At 42.6% G+C, this 16,521-nt stretch overlaps 1 protein-coding gene across 15 annotated transcripts in view; it reads left to right on the top strand.

The window, feature by feature from the left end:
- kiaa1109 (KIAA1109 ortholog) overlaps positions 1–16,521 on the top strand; it is a 187,462-nt gene that overhangs the window by 151,436 nt on the left and 19,505 nt on the right. For all 15 annotated transcript variants that reach the window (XM_061844548.1, XM_061844541.1, XM_061844547.1 and 12 more), the window contains 4 exons: positions 413–589; positions 791–928; positions 7,406–7,648; positions 8,369–8,522. In XM_061844548.1, the coding sequence (XP_061700532.1) occupies positions 413–589; positions 791–928; positions 7,406–7,648; positions 8,369–8,522 (712 nt within the window). The remainder of the gene's footprint in view (positions 1–412; positions 590–790; positions 929–7,405; positions 7,649–8,368; positions 8,523–16,521) is intronic.

Below are 16,521 nucleotides of genomic sequence, written 5' to 3'. Positions count from 1 at the left end.
GAATGGACAGGGGATGGTGGAACTACACAGTGTGATGGAATGATTTTAAATTAAACAAAAGTGGTATCGAGAGTGACACACTGACCATTACATAGTGGGCAGGGGTAAAAGATTGAGTTTAGAATGGGTGGCATTGGAATGGAGAGAGGGTTTGTGGTTGCATAAGTAGATTGTGTGTTACCCGTGCAGTTGTGAAAATGAATGTTATTGAAAAAGCATTTAGATTATAAAGAGAATAAAATTAAAAACAGAGGAACACCAAAGAAAGGCAAGGAAAGGTGCAAAATTATTTTAAAAAAGCAAAAGTCAGAGAGATGTGTTAAACCAGTTTCATGCAGTGTCGGGCAAATATTTTTGAAATTCATTTACATTAGCTGATTGTTCACCATAACTGCATTTATTTGTCCTTAAGGTACAGTAGATGAGGAGCCAGCATCTGTGACAGGAAGAAAGGACTCTTTGAGCATAAACTTGGAGTTTGTAAAAGTCAGTTTGTCAAGAATGAGACGGACAGGAGGCCCAACATTTATTGAGAGCTTCGTTCCTGGTAAAGGTGGTAAAATGGACACCACCCTCATCAATATCTCGGGTACGTTGTTGGCTCACTTGCACTAGAGGTGATCAGAATCATCTAAATTTGATGGTCACACTTGTCATACTAGTCAATTGTTAAAAAGTTAATGCCAAGGAGAAAGCCGTTGTCTTGTGGTCTTAATAAGCAGTGTTAATAAACACCTACCAGAAGGCTTTTTTTGTGCTAAAACATGTTTTAATTATTTTTTCTCTTCAGCTGTTTGTGATATTGGCTCAGCTTCCTTTAAGTATGACATGAGACGACTGAGTGAGATTCTGGCCTTCCCAAGAGCCTGGTACCGCCGAAGTATTGCTAGACGCCTCTTCCTTGGAGACCAAACCATCAATCTGCCAGGTACATTTATTAGTTTGTGTTGTGAAGAGGTGAGGTTAATTTCAAATGAGTTTGAGGTAGGCATTGCATCTCGACGTTTCTTTACTCTTCACTGCCGCAATGTTTGTTCAGGGAAGTCATACTGGAAGTTTAAATATACAGTGCCTTGTGAAAGTATTCGGCCCACTTGAACTTTTCATTTCATTTCAGGCTTCAAACAAAGATATAAAAGTTTCATTTTTTTGTCAAGAATCAACAACAGTGGGACACAATTGTGAAGTGGAACGAAATTTATTGGATATTTAATACTTTTTTAACATAAAAAACTGAAAAGCAGGGCGTGCAATATTATTCAGCCCCTTTACCTTCAGAGCGGCAAACTCACCCCAGAAGTTCAGGGAGGATCTCTGACTGATATGGATTAAAAAAAAAAAAGATTTCCCATGCTTTAAACCTATCAAGGAGCAGTGTGCAAGCAATCATATTGAAACGGAAGGAGTATCAGAACACTGCAAATGTACCAAGACCCGGCCTTCCCTGTAAACCTTCACCTCAAACAAGGAGAAGACTGATCAGAGATGCAGCAAAGAGGCCCATGATCACTCTGGATGAACTGCAGAGATACGCAGCTGAGGTGGCAGAGTCTTTCCATAGGACCACAATCAGTTGTACACTGTACAAATCTGGCCTTTATGAAAAAGTGGCAAGAAAAAGGCCATTTCTCAAAGATCCATAAAAAGTCTCATTTTAAGTTGCCACAAGTTATCTGGGAGACACACCAAACGTGGAAGAAAGTGCTCTGGTCAGGTGGAACCAAAATCGAACTTTTTGGCTACAATGCAAAATGATATGTCTGGCGTAAAAGCAACACAGCTCATCTCCCTGAACACACCATCCCCACTGTCAAACGTGACAGCCTCATAGTTTGGGCCTGCTTTTCTTCAACAGAGACAGGGAAGATCGTTAAAATTGTTGGGAAGATGAATGGAGCCAAATACAGGAGCATTCTGAAAGAAAACATGTTGGAGTCTGCAAAAAACCTGAGACCGGGACAGAGATTTATCTTCCAACAGGACAATGATCCAAAACATGAAGCCAAATTTAAAATGGAAGGGTTCACAGATAAAGGTATCCAGATGTTAGAATGGCCAAGTCAAAGTCCAGACCTGTATCCAATCGAGAATCTGTGGGCAGAGCTGAAGACTGCTGTTCACAAATGCTCTCCATCCAACCTCACTGAGCTCGAGCTGTTTTGCAAGGAAGAATGGGAAGGAATTTCAATCTCTTGATGTGCAAAACTGATAAAGACATACCCCTATCGACTTGCAGGTGTAATTGCAGAAAAAGTTGGCGCTACAGTGTATTAATGCAAGGGGGCCGAATGATATTGCGCGCCCCACTTTATGTTTTAAGACCTTTTGCTGTCACACTAATATATTTGGATGGTTGGGTTGTCTCCATTTTATTCTGATCATGCTTGAGATAGTTTGACTGATTAGAATTGATTTGGAAAGCCACACACCACCTTACAGTGCCTGTCAGAGCAAATGACAATAATAAATTAGGTCAAAGGACCTGCCTGAAGAGATCATAGACAGAACTGTGACAAAGCGCAGATCTAAGATTTAAAAAAAAAAAAAAAACACACATAAGGTTCCAAATAGCACAGTGGCCTCCCTAATTCTTAAATGGAAGACATTTGGGACTACCAGAATTGGCCCCTCCGTACAGGGCACTTAACCACACCTCCTGAAGTTACGTCACCCCACTGTTGCTAACCTCAGACAAACATTTAGCAAAATGGCGTCGCAGGAAGAAAAGTCGAGAGCGAAATTGTCCGATTTACCAGGTGATTTATCACTCGCATTCTTACCGAAAAGTGAAATATCGTTGAAGAGCAGACAGCAGGGCTTCAAGTATTTCAGCGAGGGGTATTTCAATGGTATTTCCATGCATATCGACGGAGAAACCATTGATATTAGCGCGAGATCTTTCCGGAGTCAGAGGAAGACACAGAAGCCACATAATATATTATAACCCAAAGACGAATTTGTCATTGACAGTTTCCTATTTTCGTGTTACCTATCACACTTGTGTGCAGAATCTGTATGTGTATCTGTATAGCAGTTTGTGAACCGCCGTATGAAGGATAAGAAGAAGCCGAGGCTTGATTTACGAGTTGTTTCTCTCATTTACTTTGTGTAACGTCACGTGCTCCCCTCAAGAATTATTCTTGAATTAGTGCCGACCAAGTACGACAATCACTACTTTAGTGTCCTCAAACAGCCTTCCTTCAGTCTCGGTGCACGTCGAAGGCTTTTAGGACTCGCTAGTCTGGTTTAGCTTAGCTCGCTAGCCGCCAACAAAGAGACACGTTTGTGCAATAAGGTCCTCCCAAAGTATCGCTCAACACAGATCAAGTGTGTCAATCATTCACACGTAGTTATGTGATGCAAGCGAAGAACTGCTAATTCATTTATATGAGACGTATTGAAAATCAAATATAGGGCCTACCTTCGTGCAAACATATCTGTTCCGGTTGATTTTAGATGGATTCAGTTGATTATGCGATCTTCCACAAAGTTTGATCCATCGAAGACATTTTTCGTACTCGGTCTTCTGTTCCGGTTGATTTTAGATGGATTCAGTTGATCATGCCGTCTTCCACAAAGTTTGATCCATCAAAGACATTTTTCGTACTCTGTCTTTGGTTTCGAAAAGGGTATGAATTGAACTCCACCAACTAGCCTATCAGAAAACCTGTCGTCACTATTACAAAGTCCGTGACTACACCTCTTAACCATATCTATTGTTAAGGAACCCAAATACGTTATAAAACGCTAACAAAAGCTATACTGGACCATGCGACTTTGTCAGAGGTAATGGCGGACGCCAACAGGGGGTGTGGTTTATGCAGATCTCTGGCCTCTGATTGGTCAGCGATGCGGATGACACAATTTCTACGGAGGGGTCAATTCTTCCGAGAGCTGGCCGTCTGACCAAACTGAGGGGAGAAGAGCCTTGGTGAGAGAGGTAAAGAAGAAGTCAAAGATTACTGTAGGTGAGCTCCAGCGATGCAGTCAAGTGATGGAAAAAAGTTCGAGAAAGTCAACCATCACTGCAGCACTCGACCAGTTGGGGCTCTATGGCAGAGTGAGCCAACAGAAGCAACTTCTCAGTGCAAGACACATGAAAGCCTGCATGGAGTTTGCAAAAAATAACAAAAAAAAAACGCCTGTAGAACTCTCGTAGGACAGTGAGAAATAAGATTTTCTGTTCTAATGAGCCCAAGATAGAACGTTTTGGCCTTAATTCTAAACTGTATGTATGAGAGAACCAGGGACTGCTCAGTACTTGTCCAATACAATAATGCGCGGCAATGAGGCGATGGCGGACACCCGGGAAAAAAAACATTTAATCATTATTATTCATTCTTTGTGGCCCGGTACAAAATGGTCTACGGACCGGTCCGAGGCCTATGATTGGGGACCAGTGATTTAGACCGATAAAACAACAACTTCATCATTGTTTTCTTTGTTTTAATACACTCCAAAAGAGAACAAGTCCAACATCACTATTAATCATAGAACATTTCAAGATTTTTTTTTTTTTTTATTCTGAAGAAAAAGAGCACGCAATCCCTCAGTTAATCACATAACTACATCACAGAACTACATCAGGGTGTCATTTCTCAGGCAAAAATATATATAAAAATAACATAATTCTGAAAAAGAAGAGCATATACTGTCACTGTCACAAGACAAACCAGTGCAATCTGTAGGCTCATTAAAGGGACAGCCAAAGTTGGATGTTTTGGAGACAAGATTCGAGAGAGCAGACTTTGATGGTTTGGACATGTTCAGAGGCGAGAGAGTGAGTATATTCGCGGAAGGGTGCTGAGGATGGAGCTGCCAGGCAAAAGAGCGAGAGGAAGACCAAAGAGAAGGTTTATGGATGTGGTGAGGGAAGTTATGAGGGCAGTTGGGGTTAGAGAGGAAGTTGCAGAAGATAGGCTAAGATGGCAAAAGATAACACGCTGTGGCGACCCCTAACGGGACAAGCCGAAAGGAAAAGAAGTATACTGTCACAAGACTGCATAGCAATTGTGTTATGCCCGAGCAGCAGTTTGTTCAAGTTATTCAGGTGTTTTGTAACACACCGTAAATGCAAGGTCCTGCACCATTCTCCGGAATGAAATTCTAACACTAGCTTTCCCTTTTCTTACATGAGCTGATTTGTTCTCGTAAATCAAAGTAGAGCCTCACCACACCACCTTAGCTTAACCACCTGACCTCAGTGTGATATGGCACACCAAAGATGTGGACTCTCTATCTCTGGGAAGGCTTGTCAAACTGACAGGGATTCAGGCATCTGGATGGGCCCACACACTGCCTGTGTAAGCAGGTCATTACTGACGATATTGTACACACTCACTTTACACAACAAAACTAAAATTATCACACATCATCAAACAGAGTAGCATAACTAGCACGTAATAAAACCAAAAAATGACTCACAAAATAATTGACACAAAACATGATCTTTAAATGCTATTTACCTCCTCCCAGCACTGCTGACACTAAGAATAGCTTCCATACACGCTAAAACACGTGTTGCCATGCATGCCTACAGTGTAACCAGTGTGTATTAATCCTGTATCCATTATTTGCGGACTTTCATTATTCGCGGGGGTGTCAGGAATGTCACCCCCGCGAATAACGGGGGAACACTGTTCAGTAATCCCTCTCTACTTCGCACTTAACCTTTTGCGGCTTCAGTGCATTGCGCCCCCCCCCCAAAAAAGCCAGATCCGCTTACAGTACATACTATATTACATGGTGTATTGATACAACGTGCATTGATATAAAGTGACATTCCCGGCATGACAAGTGAACTAATGAAGAAAAAAAAAAAGCTTTCTGGACCTGGTTCGCTGCGGATCTTTGAAGCCCTACCCAGCAACTCTCTCTCCCTCCTCTTTCCTATGCATCATTTTCTATGCTGATACACACTGTGAGACTGTGTGCGCATTACCTTTCTAGTTCACTTTGCCTCCAAAGCGCTGTGATGTTAAAGCTGCCCCTGAAGCACCGAGCGAAAGAAGATGATGCGAAATGAGAGGATTGTTCGAAATGGGAGCTGCGTTCGGTTTGTGGAAAGTAGATTGCAAATAAACGGCCTGGTGACAATGAGGAAGAGGAATCTGATTGATCGGCGAAAAAGTAAACTTTTGGATTTGGTCAAAGTCAGTCGTGGAGATGTGGCCAGAACGAGCTGGAGATTGTGAGAGAGACAGCCCGTGTTCTTGTCACTAACAGAAGTTCTTGTCTGAGGAGGGGCTGCCCCAACACGAAACAGACATGATGTCACGTATAAGAAGCGGAAGTGATGTAAGAGGTGGTGTCACAACAGTGCATTGGGGATTGTCGGTTTTGTCGACGAGAATACATCTGCTTCCATTTTGTTTGTAATTGTTTGGCTGGACACTTGTACTGTTGTAATTTTTGTCTCAAGGATGCAAAGTATAAATGCTGTACTGTTGATTAAACATTCTGGTACACACACAGCGACTCCAGCAGAAGTCTCTGAGTGATGAATGGTAACTATACAGTAATATAATAGTTTGTGTTTAATAATTTATATTCTAAATTTATAATACTGTATATTTGTAGTTATAAAGTTTGAAAATTAAAGAGTTAACTATATACCTCTTTTTTGTCTCAAATATGCAAAGTACAAATACTGTTTACATTTTTTCAACATTCTGGTACCCACATAAACATACATTCCCCGTTATGTCGCGGTTTTTCATTTTTCGCGTGAGGTTCTGGTCCTAATTAACCGCAAAATATCAGGGCTTACTGTACTGTGAATATGCTTCATGCCAGCGGCCAGAAGAAACACACAACAAGCAAGCAAGTTTGAATGAAGAATGATTGAGAAAAATAAAGCTTAAAAAAGGAACAAGGATATAAACTTAAAATAATTTACGTTAGTTTTGATCATTGACTAGGTTGTGAGTAGTCAACAAATTGTGGTAGCCCTAATGTCCTGAATGGTGAGACTTTGACATCAGTCAGGTCTTTACAGTCTTTTGTTCCTAAAACCCAACCTGTCCCTGTGTCATCTTCATTGTTTATGTTTCCATGCTATTGTTGAAGACTTTGCGGAATAATATGGATATCTATACCATACTCTTGTTCATGCTATTGTACAGAGCAATTGTTTCCTTCTTTGAGGTTCTCGATGAGGTTTGCCTTGTTGCAGTCTTTTTTTTACTTTTGGGGCACATCAGCTGTTTGAGCAGAACCATTTGAAAGACCATAACCCTTATGCAACATCTATGGGGCTTAAAGAAAAAACACAGAAATATGGAAAGATACTGTACTGCACACTGTTAAACACTCAAACAAGAGTATGTAAACTCTGTATTTTTATTTTGCTCAAGAAAATTGGCTGTTCTATACTTAACACATCTTGACCTTTACCTTGCTTCAGCCTCTGGCCCTGCCACCCCAGACTCATCTGAAAACATGACTCAGCATCTGTCCCCCGAGTCTAGTCGCAAAGCCTACTGGAGAACCTGGGACGGCAGCACTGGGACACACATACCTCAGTTCCCCAATGTCTTCTCTGATCACACTACTGGAAGCAACATCTCCCCAGGTGGCCTTGGGCACCTTAGGTCCCCTGCACCCGGACGCAGCAGAAGTGTGTCAGATTCATCTGCACCGAGAAGAGGTGATCTCACACACTGGAACTCTAATGCACTTGGAGCACATATAATCTATCATAAAACTGATGAACTCTTATATCAGGCATGGGTAGATTGCAAGTTGTAAGGCGAAATGTGAATCAGGTCCACTTTGGGGCACCTGCTTGTTTTCAGGCAATCTCCTGAGCTCTGGTCCCCATTAGATTGCGCTGGTGTATGAGGATAGCAAAGTGGGGCATAGACTTGGCACAGGACCTCATAGTCGCCCCTTTCTGCTGATCTTCATCTACAGTGTTCCTCTGCTATTTGCAAAATAGGGACCAAGCCTTCTGCAAGTAATTGACATTTCCGTAAAAATGTCTCACCGTTACCTATAGATGCCACAAGATGTCACCAAAACAATACTTTAATATTTGCCAGGGTTTTGCCTTAAACATAAAAACTGCAAACAGATTATTTTTTCAGTTTTCAGTTGTGTTCAAGGGTTGGTTAAAAAAAGGAGCTATTAAGTGAGTAATTTGTGAGGCGTGAATCATCAATACCACCACCAAAAAGAGTCACCACGACCGGGAAATATTTTGCCACAATTATGTTCAATTACCAACCACTAGCAAGTATTTTATTGTCACTAGGGGGATGGCTAAACCATGCAGGTTGCACAACGATTCAAGTTGCCAGTCCCAGCCTGATATGATCATAGTTTGATCTTTCATTAACCTTACTTTTCATTTGACATTCTCTCCCAGATTCAGCAACAAAAACATCTACCCCCTCATTTAGTAAAAATGGTAAAGCAGCAGGGCAGCAGGGGGCGCCGTGGGAGACACTGGTGGTGTTTGCTATCAACTTGAAACAACTGACGGTCCAAATGAACATGAGCAATGTCATGGGAAACAACACGTAAGTTGTTATCTTTAAACTTCTTAATTAAGAGATTGTTAGATTACTCTTAAATATATGAAATGTTTTTTTGCATAGCTTTAAGTTCTCTATGTTATCAATATTGAGCTCAATGCTACACTAATTAGAATAACTGTAGTCAGGCTGCATTGGTTTGGTAAACCGGGGTTGTGAGTTCGTTTCTCACTGGGGCCCCCAATCCCTGTGTCAAGAAGGGCATCCGGCGTAAAAACTGTGCCAAACTAATGAGTGTTCATTTGAGATCATACGCTGTGGCAACCCCTAACGGGACAAGCCGAAAGAAACTTACTTACCTACTAGGCTGCACAATGTATTGTCTACATTTGCGCAATAGTCACATTGTTACAGTACGTTTGGATGGGACTTCACAGATCTCATACACACTTTTCCGTATACATTTGTGCTCTACTGATCATAGTTTTTAAAGCAGGGGACATTTTTTTGCTAGTTTAAATGCGCTTTTGAAAATATGTTTCATATAAAGCAATATTGGTAAAGTATAACCTTTACATGTTTTATTTTTCCATAGGTCTTAGTCAGCACACTACTTATACAGTGAATTAAATAAGTATTTGAACACCCTACTATATTGCAAGTTCTCCAACTTAGAAATCATGGAGGGGTGTGAAAATTTCATCGTAGGTGCATGTCCACTGTGAGAGCGATAATCTAAAAAGAAAGATCCAGAAATCACAATGTATGATTTTTTTTTTTTTTTTTACTTTTTATTTGTGTGATACAGCTGCAAATAAGTATTTGAACACCTAAGAAAACCAATGTTAATATTTAGTACAGTAGCGTTTGTTTGCAATTACAGAGGTCAAACGTTTCCTGTAGTTCTTCACCGGGTTTGCACACATTGCAGGAGGGATTTTGGCCCACTCCTCCACACAGATCTTCTCTAGATCAGACAGGTTACTGGGCTGTCGCTGAAAAACACGGCGTTTCAACTCCCTCCAAAGATTTTCTTTTCGGTTTAGGTCTGGAGGCTGGCTAGGCCACGGCAGAACCTTGATATGCTTCTAGCAGAGCCACTCCTTGGTTTTCCAGGCTGTGTGCTTCGGGTCATTGTCGTGTTGAAAGAACCTGCCACGACCCATCTTTGATGCTCTGACTGAGGGCAAGAGGTTATTTCCCAAAATCTCACAATACATGGCCGCGGTTATCCTCTCCTTAATACAGTGCAGTCGTTCTGTCCCATGTGCAGAAAAACACCCCCAAAGCATGATGCTACCACCCCCATGCTTCACAGTAGGGGTGGTGTTCTTCGGATGGAGGTCATCATTCGTCTTCCTCCAAATACGGTTTGTATCTTCTCTGTATCATCCAAATGGTCATTGGCAAACTTAAGACAGGCCTTGACATGTGCTGGTTTAAGCAGCCAAACCTTCCGTGCCATGCATGATTTCAAACCATGACGTCTTAGTGTATTACCAACAGTCACCTTGGAAACAGTGATCCCAGCTCTTTTCAGGTCATTGACCAAGTCCTGTCATGTAGTCCTGGGCTGATTCCTCACCTTTCTAAGGATCATTGAGACCCCACGATGTGATATCTTGCATAGGGCTCCACTCCGATTGAGATTGACCTTCATGTTTAGCTACTTCCATTTTCTAATGATTTTTCCAACAGTGGACTTTTTTTCACCAAGCTGAATGGCAGTTTCTCCGTAGCCCTTTCCAGCCGTGTGGAGTTGTACAATTTTGTCTTTGGTGTCTTTGGACAGCTCTTTGGTCTTGGCCATGTTCCAAGTTTGAGTCTTACTGATTGTATGGGGTGGACAGGTGTCTTTATGCAGCTAACGACCTCACACAATTGCATCTGATTGAGGATTGGAGTGGAGGTGGACTTTTAAAGGCGGACTAACAGGTATTTAGGGGTCAGAATTGTAGCTGATAGATGTTCAAATACTTATTTGCAGCTGTATGACACAAATAAATCATTAAAAAAATCATACATCGTGATTTCTAGATTTTTCTTTTTCGATTATCTCTCTCACAGTGTACATGCACCTACGATGAAAATTTCAGACCCCTCCATGATTTCTAAGTGGGAGAACTTGCAGGTTGTTCAAATACTTATTTTCTTCACTGTATGTGTCCTAGATTGTTTTGACTACTCCCTATTTTATCCTCTGGATGCAACCATTCCTATAAAGATAAGTTAGCCAAAACGCAAAAGTGGTTTATCCTGTATTTTTTTCACATCTGTGTATGTATCGCATAGGATTCCAATGTCATTTTTTATTCAAATTAGAGCAGCCCTAAACTGTAATAATATTGAGCGTGTCAACATACACCAATTTAAATCTGTCAAGCCACAACTATTGATTGAAGAAACCCTCCCAACCCAACACATCTTCACCACCACACACAGTATCAAAATATAGTATATTTAAGTAGTAGTAGTATAGTAGGAGGCAGCACGGTCGAGCATCTGTAGAGCGTTGGTCTCACAGTACTGAGGACTGGGGTTCAAATCCCGGCTCTGCCTTTGTGGCGTTTGCATGTTCTTCCTGTGCCTGTGTGGGTTTTCTCCGGACGGTCCGGTTTCCTTCCACATCCCAAAAACTTGCGTTAATTGGGGACTCTAAATTGCCACTTGGTGTGATTGTGAGTGCGGCAGTTGTCTGTTTCCATGTACCCTGCAATTGACTGGCAACCAGTTCAGGGTGTACCCTGCATCCTGTGCGTTGACGGCTGGGATTGGCTCCAGCACCCCCCCAGCCCCCACCCCTAAGGATAAGCAGCTCAAAAAAGGGATGGATGGATAGTATAATAGCATTATTAGCAGCTTCACTAGCTAACTCAAACTAACTTTCTCTGTAGTGGTCGTGTTACCGATATATTATTATTTTTATAAAATAATAAGCCAACTGTGGCGGTACATTGGATCAGATAGTAAAGCGTTGGCCTCACAGTTCTGAGTTTCCGGGTTCAATCCCGGGTCCGCCTGTGTGGAGTTTGCATGTTCTCCCCATGCCTGCGTAGGTTTCCTCTGCGCACTTCAGTTTCCTCCCTCATCCCAAAAGCTTGCAACATTAATTGGACACTCTAAATTCCCCCTAGGTGTGATTGTAAGTGTGGCTGTTTGTCTCAATGTGCCCTGCGGTTGGCTGGCAACCAGTTCAGGGTGTACCCCGCCTCCTGCCCATTGACAGCTGGGGTAGGCTCCACCACTCCCCGCGACCCTCGTGAGGATAGGCAGCGAAGAAAATGGATGGTTGGAATAAGCCAACTGCCCAGACAATGATGGGGAAGACCTGGTTCTCTTCTCCGCTTGATATACAACCCAATTAAAGCATTACTTTTTTCTAGACTTTAGGCCATTTGATCAGCCCAATCAGATCATAATAATAATAATTGATCATTTTCTGCTGATTGGTTTTGATTTCATAATTCGTCGGCATTGATTGGCTCCAAAAAAGAAATTTATTCCACGTTGCCGTCGTGTTCTGTGTATATGAATCTAAAAGCAATTTTTTATACAGTAGTATTTATATAGGTTTTTTCAAGTCTTTTGAAAAAAATTTGTTGCAATGATAGAGAAAAGGCAGTTGCGAGACAACACACAATCCGAGTTTCAGATGAAAATTCACGATTGCACTGTCAGACTACTGCAATAAAATCTTGTATTCAGATCCCACTGAATCCCATTTTGTATTGTCGTTGGGCTTTATCTTGTCAACTCAAATGTAACATGACTACACTTGTTATCATGGGGATGACAAGTGTATCGCGCCGGCTATATTATAAAAAGAAAATGATTTGTTGGTGGTTACTGGTCCTCAGGACAAGAGAGGACTTCACGTTAGGCTTGCTTGGGTTACGGACATACAATGCGATACGGCTTGCGAGCCATCAAAACTTTGCATTGCCTAGCAAGCTAATACCGCTCATGGTTGTCATTGGCAAACTTAAGACGGGCCTTGACATCTGCTGGTTTAAGCAGCCAAACCTTCCGTGCCATGCATGATTTCAAACCATGATGTCTTAGTGTCAACAGTCATCTTGGAAACGGTGTTCCCAGCTCTTTTCAGGTCATTGACCAAGTCCTGTCGTGTAGTCCTGGGCTGATTCCTCATCTTTCTAAGGATCATTGAGACCCCACGAGGTGATATCTTGCATGGGGCTCCACTCCGATTCAAATTGACCGACATGTTTAGCTTCTTCCATTTTCTAAGGATTGCTCCAATAGTGGACTTTTTTTTTCCCCAAGCTGCTTAGCAATTTCTCCGTAGCCCATTCGAGCCGTGTGGAGTTGTACAATTTTGTCTCTGGTGTCTTTGGACAGCTCTTTGGTCTTGGCCATGTTCCAACTTCGAGTCTTACTTATTGTATGGGGTGTACAGGTGTCTTTATGCAGCGAACGACCTCACACAGTTGCATCTGATTTAGGATAATACATGGAGTGGAGGTGGACTTTTAAAGGCGGACTGACAGGTCTATGGGGGTCAGAATTCAAGCTGATAGACAGGTGTTCAAATACTTATTTGCAGCTGTATCTCAAATAACATCGTGATTTCTGGATTTTTCTTCTTAGATTATCTCTCTCACAGTGAACATACGCCTACGATGAAAATTTCAGACCCCTCCATAATTTCTAAGTGGGAGAACTTGCAGGGTGTTCAAATACTTATTTTATTCACCGTATGTGTCCTAGATTGTTTTGACTACTCCCTATTGATCCAACCATTCCTTTAAAGATAAGTTTGCTGGTGATTACTGGTCCTCAGGACAGGAGTGGACTTCGCGTAAGGCTTGCTTGGGTTATGGACCTATACTTATAATGCAATACGGCTCGCGAGCCATCAAAATTTGCATAGCCTAGCATAGCCACTCATGGTTGTCTTCTCAATAAATTGTCATTTAAAATAGGACCTGTTTGACGAGGTGAAGTAGACATAATTCTTAAAATCTTGACATCATACCAAGATCTAAAGAAATTCGGGAAGAAATGAGCAAATAATTTGGATCCATTTGTGTGGAAAAGGTTATAAAGCTTTGATGGTATGTTTTAGATCATTGTCCTGCTAGGATCCAGGTATCTTGAGTTTGAGGGCACAACTGATGGTGGGATGTTCTCCTTCATGATTTTGTGCTACACGGCAGAATTTGTTGGTTCATCTTCTTCTTCTTCTTCTTTTCCTTTCGGCTTGTCCCGTTAGGGGTCGCCACAGCGTGTCATCTTTTGCCATCTTAGCCTATCTCCTGCATCTTCCTCTCGAACCCCAACTGCCCTCATGTCTTCCCTCACCACATCCATAAACCTTCTCTTTGGTCTTCCTCTCGCTCTTTTGCCTGGGAGCGCCATCCTCAGCATCCTTCTACCAATATACTCACTCTCTCGCCTCTGAACATGTCCAAACCATCGAAGTCTGCTCTCTCGAATCTTGTCTCCAAAACATCCAGCTTTGGCTGTCCCTCTAATGAGCTCATTTCTAATCCTATCCAACCTGGTCACTCCGAGCGAGAACCGCAACATCTTCATTTCTGCCACCTCCAGTTCAGCTTCCTGTCGTTTCTTCAGTGCCACCGTCTCTAATCCGTACATCATGGCCGGCCTCACCACTGTTTTGTAAACTTTGCCCTTCATCCTAGCAGAGACTCTTCTGTCAGATAACACACCAGACACCTTTCGCCAGCTGTTCCAACCTGCTTGGACCCGTTTCTTCACTTCCTGACCACACTCTCCATTGCTCTGTATTGTTGACCCCAAGTATTTGAAGTCGTCCACCCTCGCTATCTCTTCTCCCTGTAGCCTCACTCTTCCCCCTCCACTTTTCTCATTCACGCACATATATTCTGTTTTACTTCGGCTAATCTTCATTCCTCTCCTTTCCAGTGCATGTCTCCATCTTTCCAATTGTTCCTCTGCATGCTCCCTGCTTTCACTGCATATGACAATATCATCTGCGAACATCATGGTCCAAGGGGATTCCAGTCTAACCTCATCTGTCAGCCTATCCATTACCACTGCAAACAGGAAGGGGCTCAGAGCTGATCCCTGATGCAGTCCCACCTCCACCTTAAATTCCTCTGTCACACCTAAGGCACACCTCACCATTGTTCTGCTGCCATCATACATGTCCTGTACTATTTTAACATACTTCTCTGCCACACCAGACTTACGCATGCAGTACCACAGTTCCTCTCTTGGTACTCTGTCATAGGCTTTCTCTAGATCCACAAAGACACAATGTAGCTCCTTCTGACCTTCTCTGTACTTTTCCACGAGCATCCTCAAGGCAAATAAAGCATCTGTGGTACTCTTTCTAGGCATGAAACCATACTGTTGCTCGCAGATACTTACTTCTGTCCTGAGTCTAGTCTCCACTACTCTTTCCCATAACTTCATTGTGTGGCTCATCAACTTTATTCCTCTATAGTTCCCACAGCTCTGAACATCCCCTTTGTTCTTAAAAATGGGAACTAGAACACTTTTCCTCCATTCTTCAGGCATCTTTTCGCCCGCTAGTATTCTGTTGAATAAGTTGGTCAAAAACTCCACAGCCATCTCTCCAAATTGCTTCCATACCTCTACCGGTATGTCATCAGGACCAACTGCCTTTCCATTTTTCATCCTTTGTAGTGCCTTTCTGACTTCCCCCTTAGTAATCATTTCCACTTCCTGGTCCTTCACTCTTGCCTCTTCAACTCTTCCTTCTCTCTCATTTTCTTCATTCATCAACTTCTCAAAGTATTCTTTCCATCTATTTAGTACACTACCGGCACCAGTCAACACATTTCCATCTCTATCCTTAATCACCCTTACCTGCTGCACATCCTTCCCATCTCTATCCCTCTGTCTGGCCAACCTGTAGAGATCCTTTTCTCCTTCTTTCGTGTCCAACCTGGTGTACATGTCTTCATATGCCTCTTGTTTAGCCTTTGCCACCTCTACCTTTGCCCTACGTCGCATCTCGATGTACTCCTTTCGCCTCTCCTCAGTCCTCTCAGTATCCCACTTCTTCTTCGCTAATCTCTTTCCTTGTATGACTCCCTGTATTTTGGGGTTCCACCACCAAGTCTCCTTCTCCCCTTTCCTACCAGATGACACACCAAGTACTCTCCTGCCTGTCTCTCTGATCACCTTGGCTGTCGTCGTCCAGTCTTCCGGGAGCTTCGGTTGTCCATCGAGAGCCTGTCTCACCTCTTTCCGGAAGGCCGCACGACATTCTTCCTTTCTCAGCTTCCACCACATGGTTCTCTGCTCTACCTTTGTCTTCTTAATCTTCCTACCCACCACCAGAATCATCCTACATACTACCATCCTATGCTGTCGAGCTACACTCTCCCCTACCACTACTTTACAGTCAGTAACCTCCTTCAGATTACATCGTCTGCACAAAATATAATCTACCTGCGTGGTTCTACCTCCGCTCTTGTAGGTCACTATATGTTCCTCCCTCTTCTGGAAATAAGTGTTCACTACAGCCATCTCCATCCTTTTTGCAAAGTCCACCACCATCTGCCCTTCAAAGTTCCTTTCCTGGATGCCGTACTTACCCATCACTTCTTCATCGCCCCTGTTTCCTTTACCAATATGTCCATTACAATCTGCACCAATCACAACTCTCTCGCTGTCTGGGATGCTCAGAACTACTTCATCTAGTTCCTTCCAGAATTTCTCTTTCAACTCTAGGTCACATCCTACCTGTGGTGCATAGCCGCTAACCACATTATACATAACACCCTCAATTTCAAATTTTAGTCTCATCACTCGATCTGATACTCTTTTTACCTCCAAGACATTCTTAGCCAGCTCTTCCTTTAAAATAACCCCTACTCCATTTCTCTTCCCATCTACTCCGTGGTAGAATAATTTAAACCCTGCTCCCAAACTTCTAGCCTTACTACCTTTCCACCTGCTCTCTTGGATGCACAGAATATCAACCTTTCTCCTAATCATCATGTCAACCAACTCCTGTGCTTTTCCTGTCATAGTCCCAACATTCAAAGTCCCTACACTCAGTTGT

Source organism: Syngnathoides biaculeatus, chromosome 15 (genome assembly GCF_019802595.1).
Source record: "Syngnathoides biaculeatus isolate LvHL_M chromosome 15, ASM1980259v1, whole genome shotgun sequence".
Taxonomy (NCBI): domain Eukaryota; kingdom Metazoa; phylum Chordata; class Actinopteri; order Syngnathiformes; family Syngnathidae; genus Syngnathoides; species Syngnathoides biaculeatus.
Note: the sequence above shows the minus strand (reverse complement) of the source record. Positions and strands in the feature narration are given on the sequence as shown.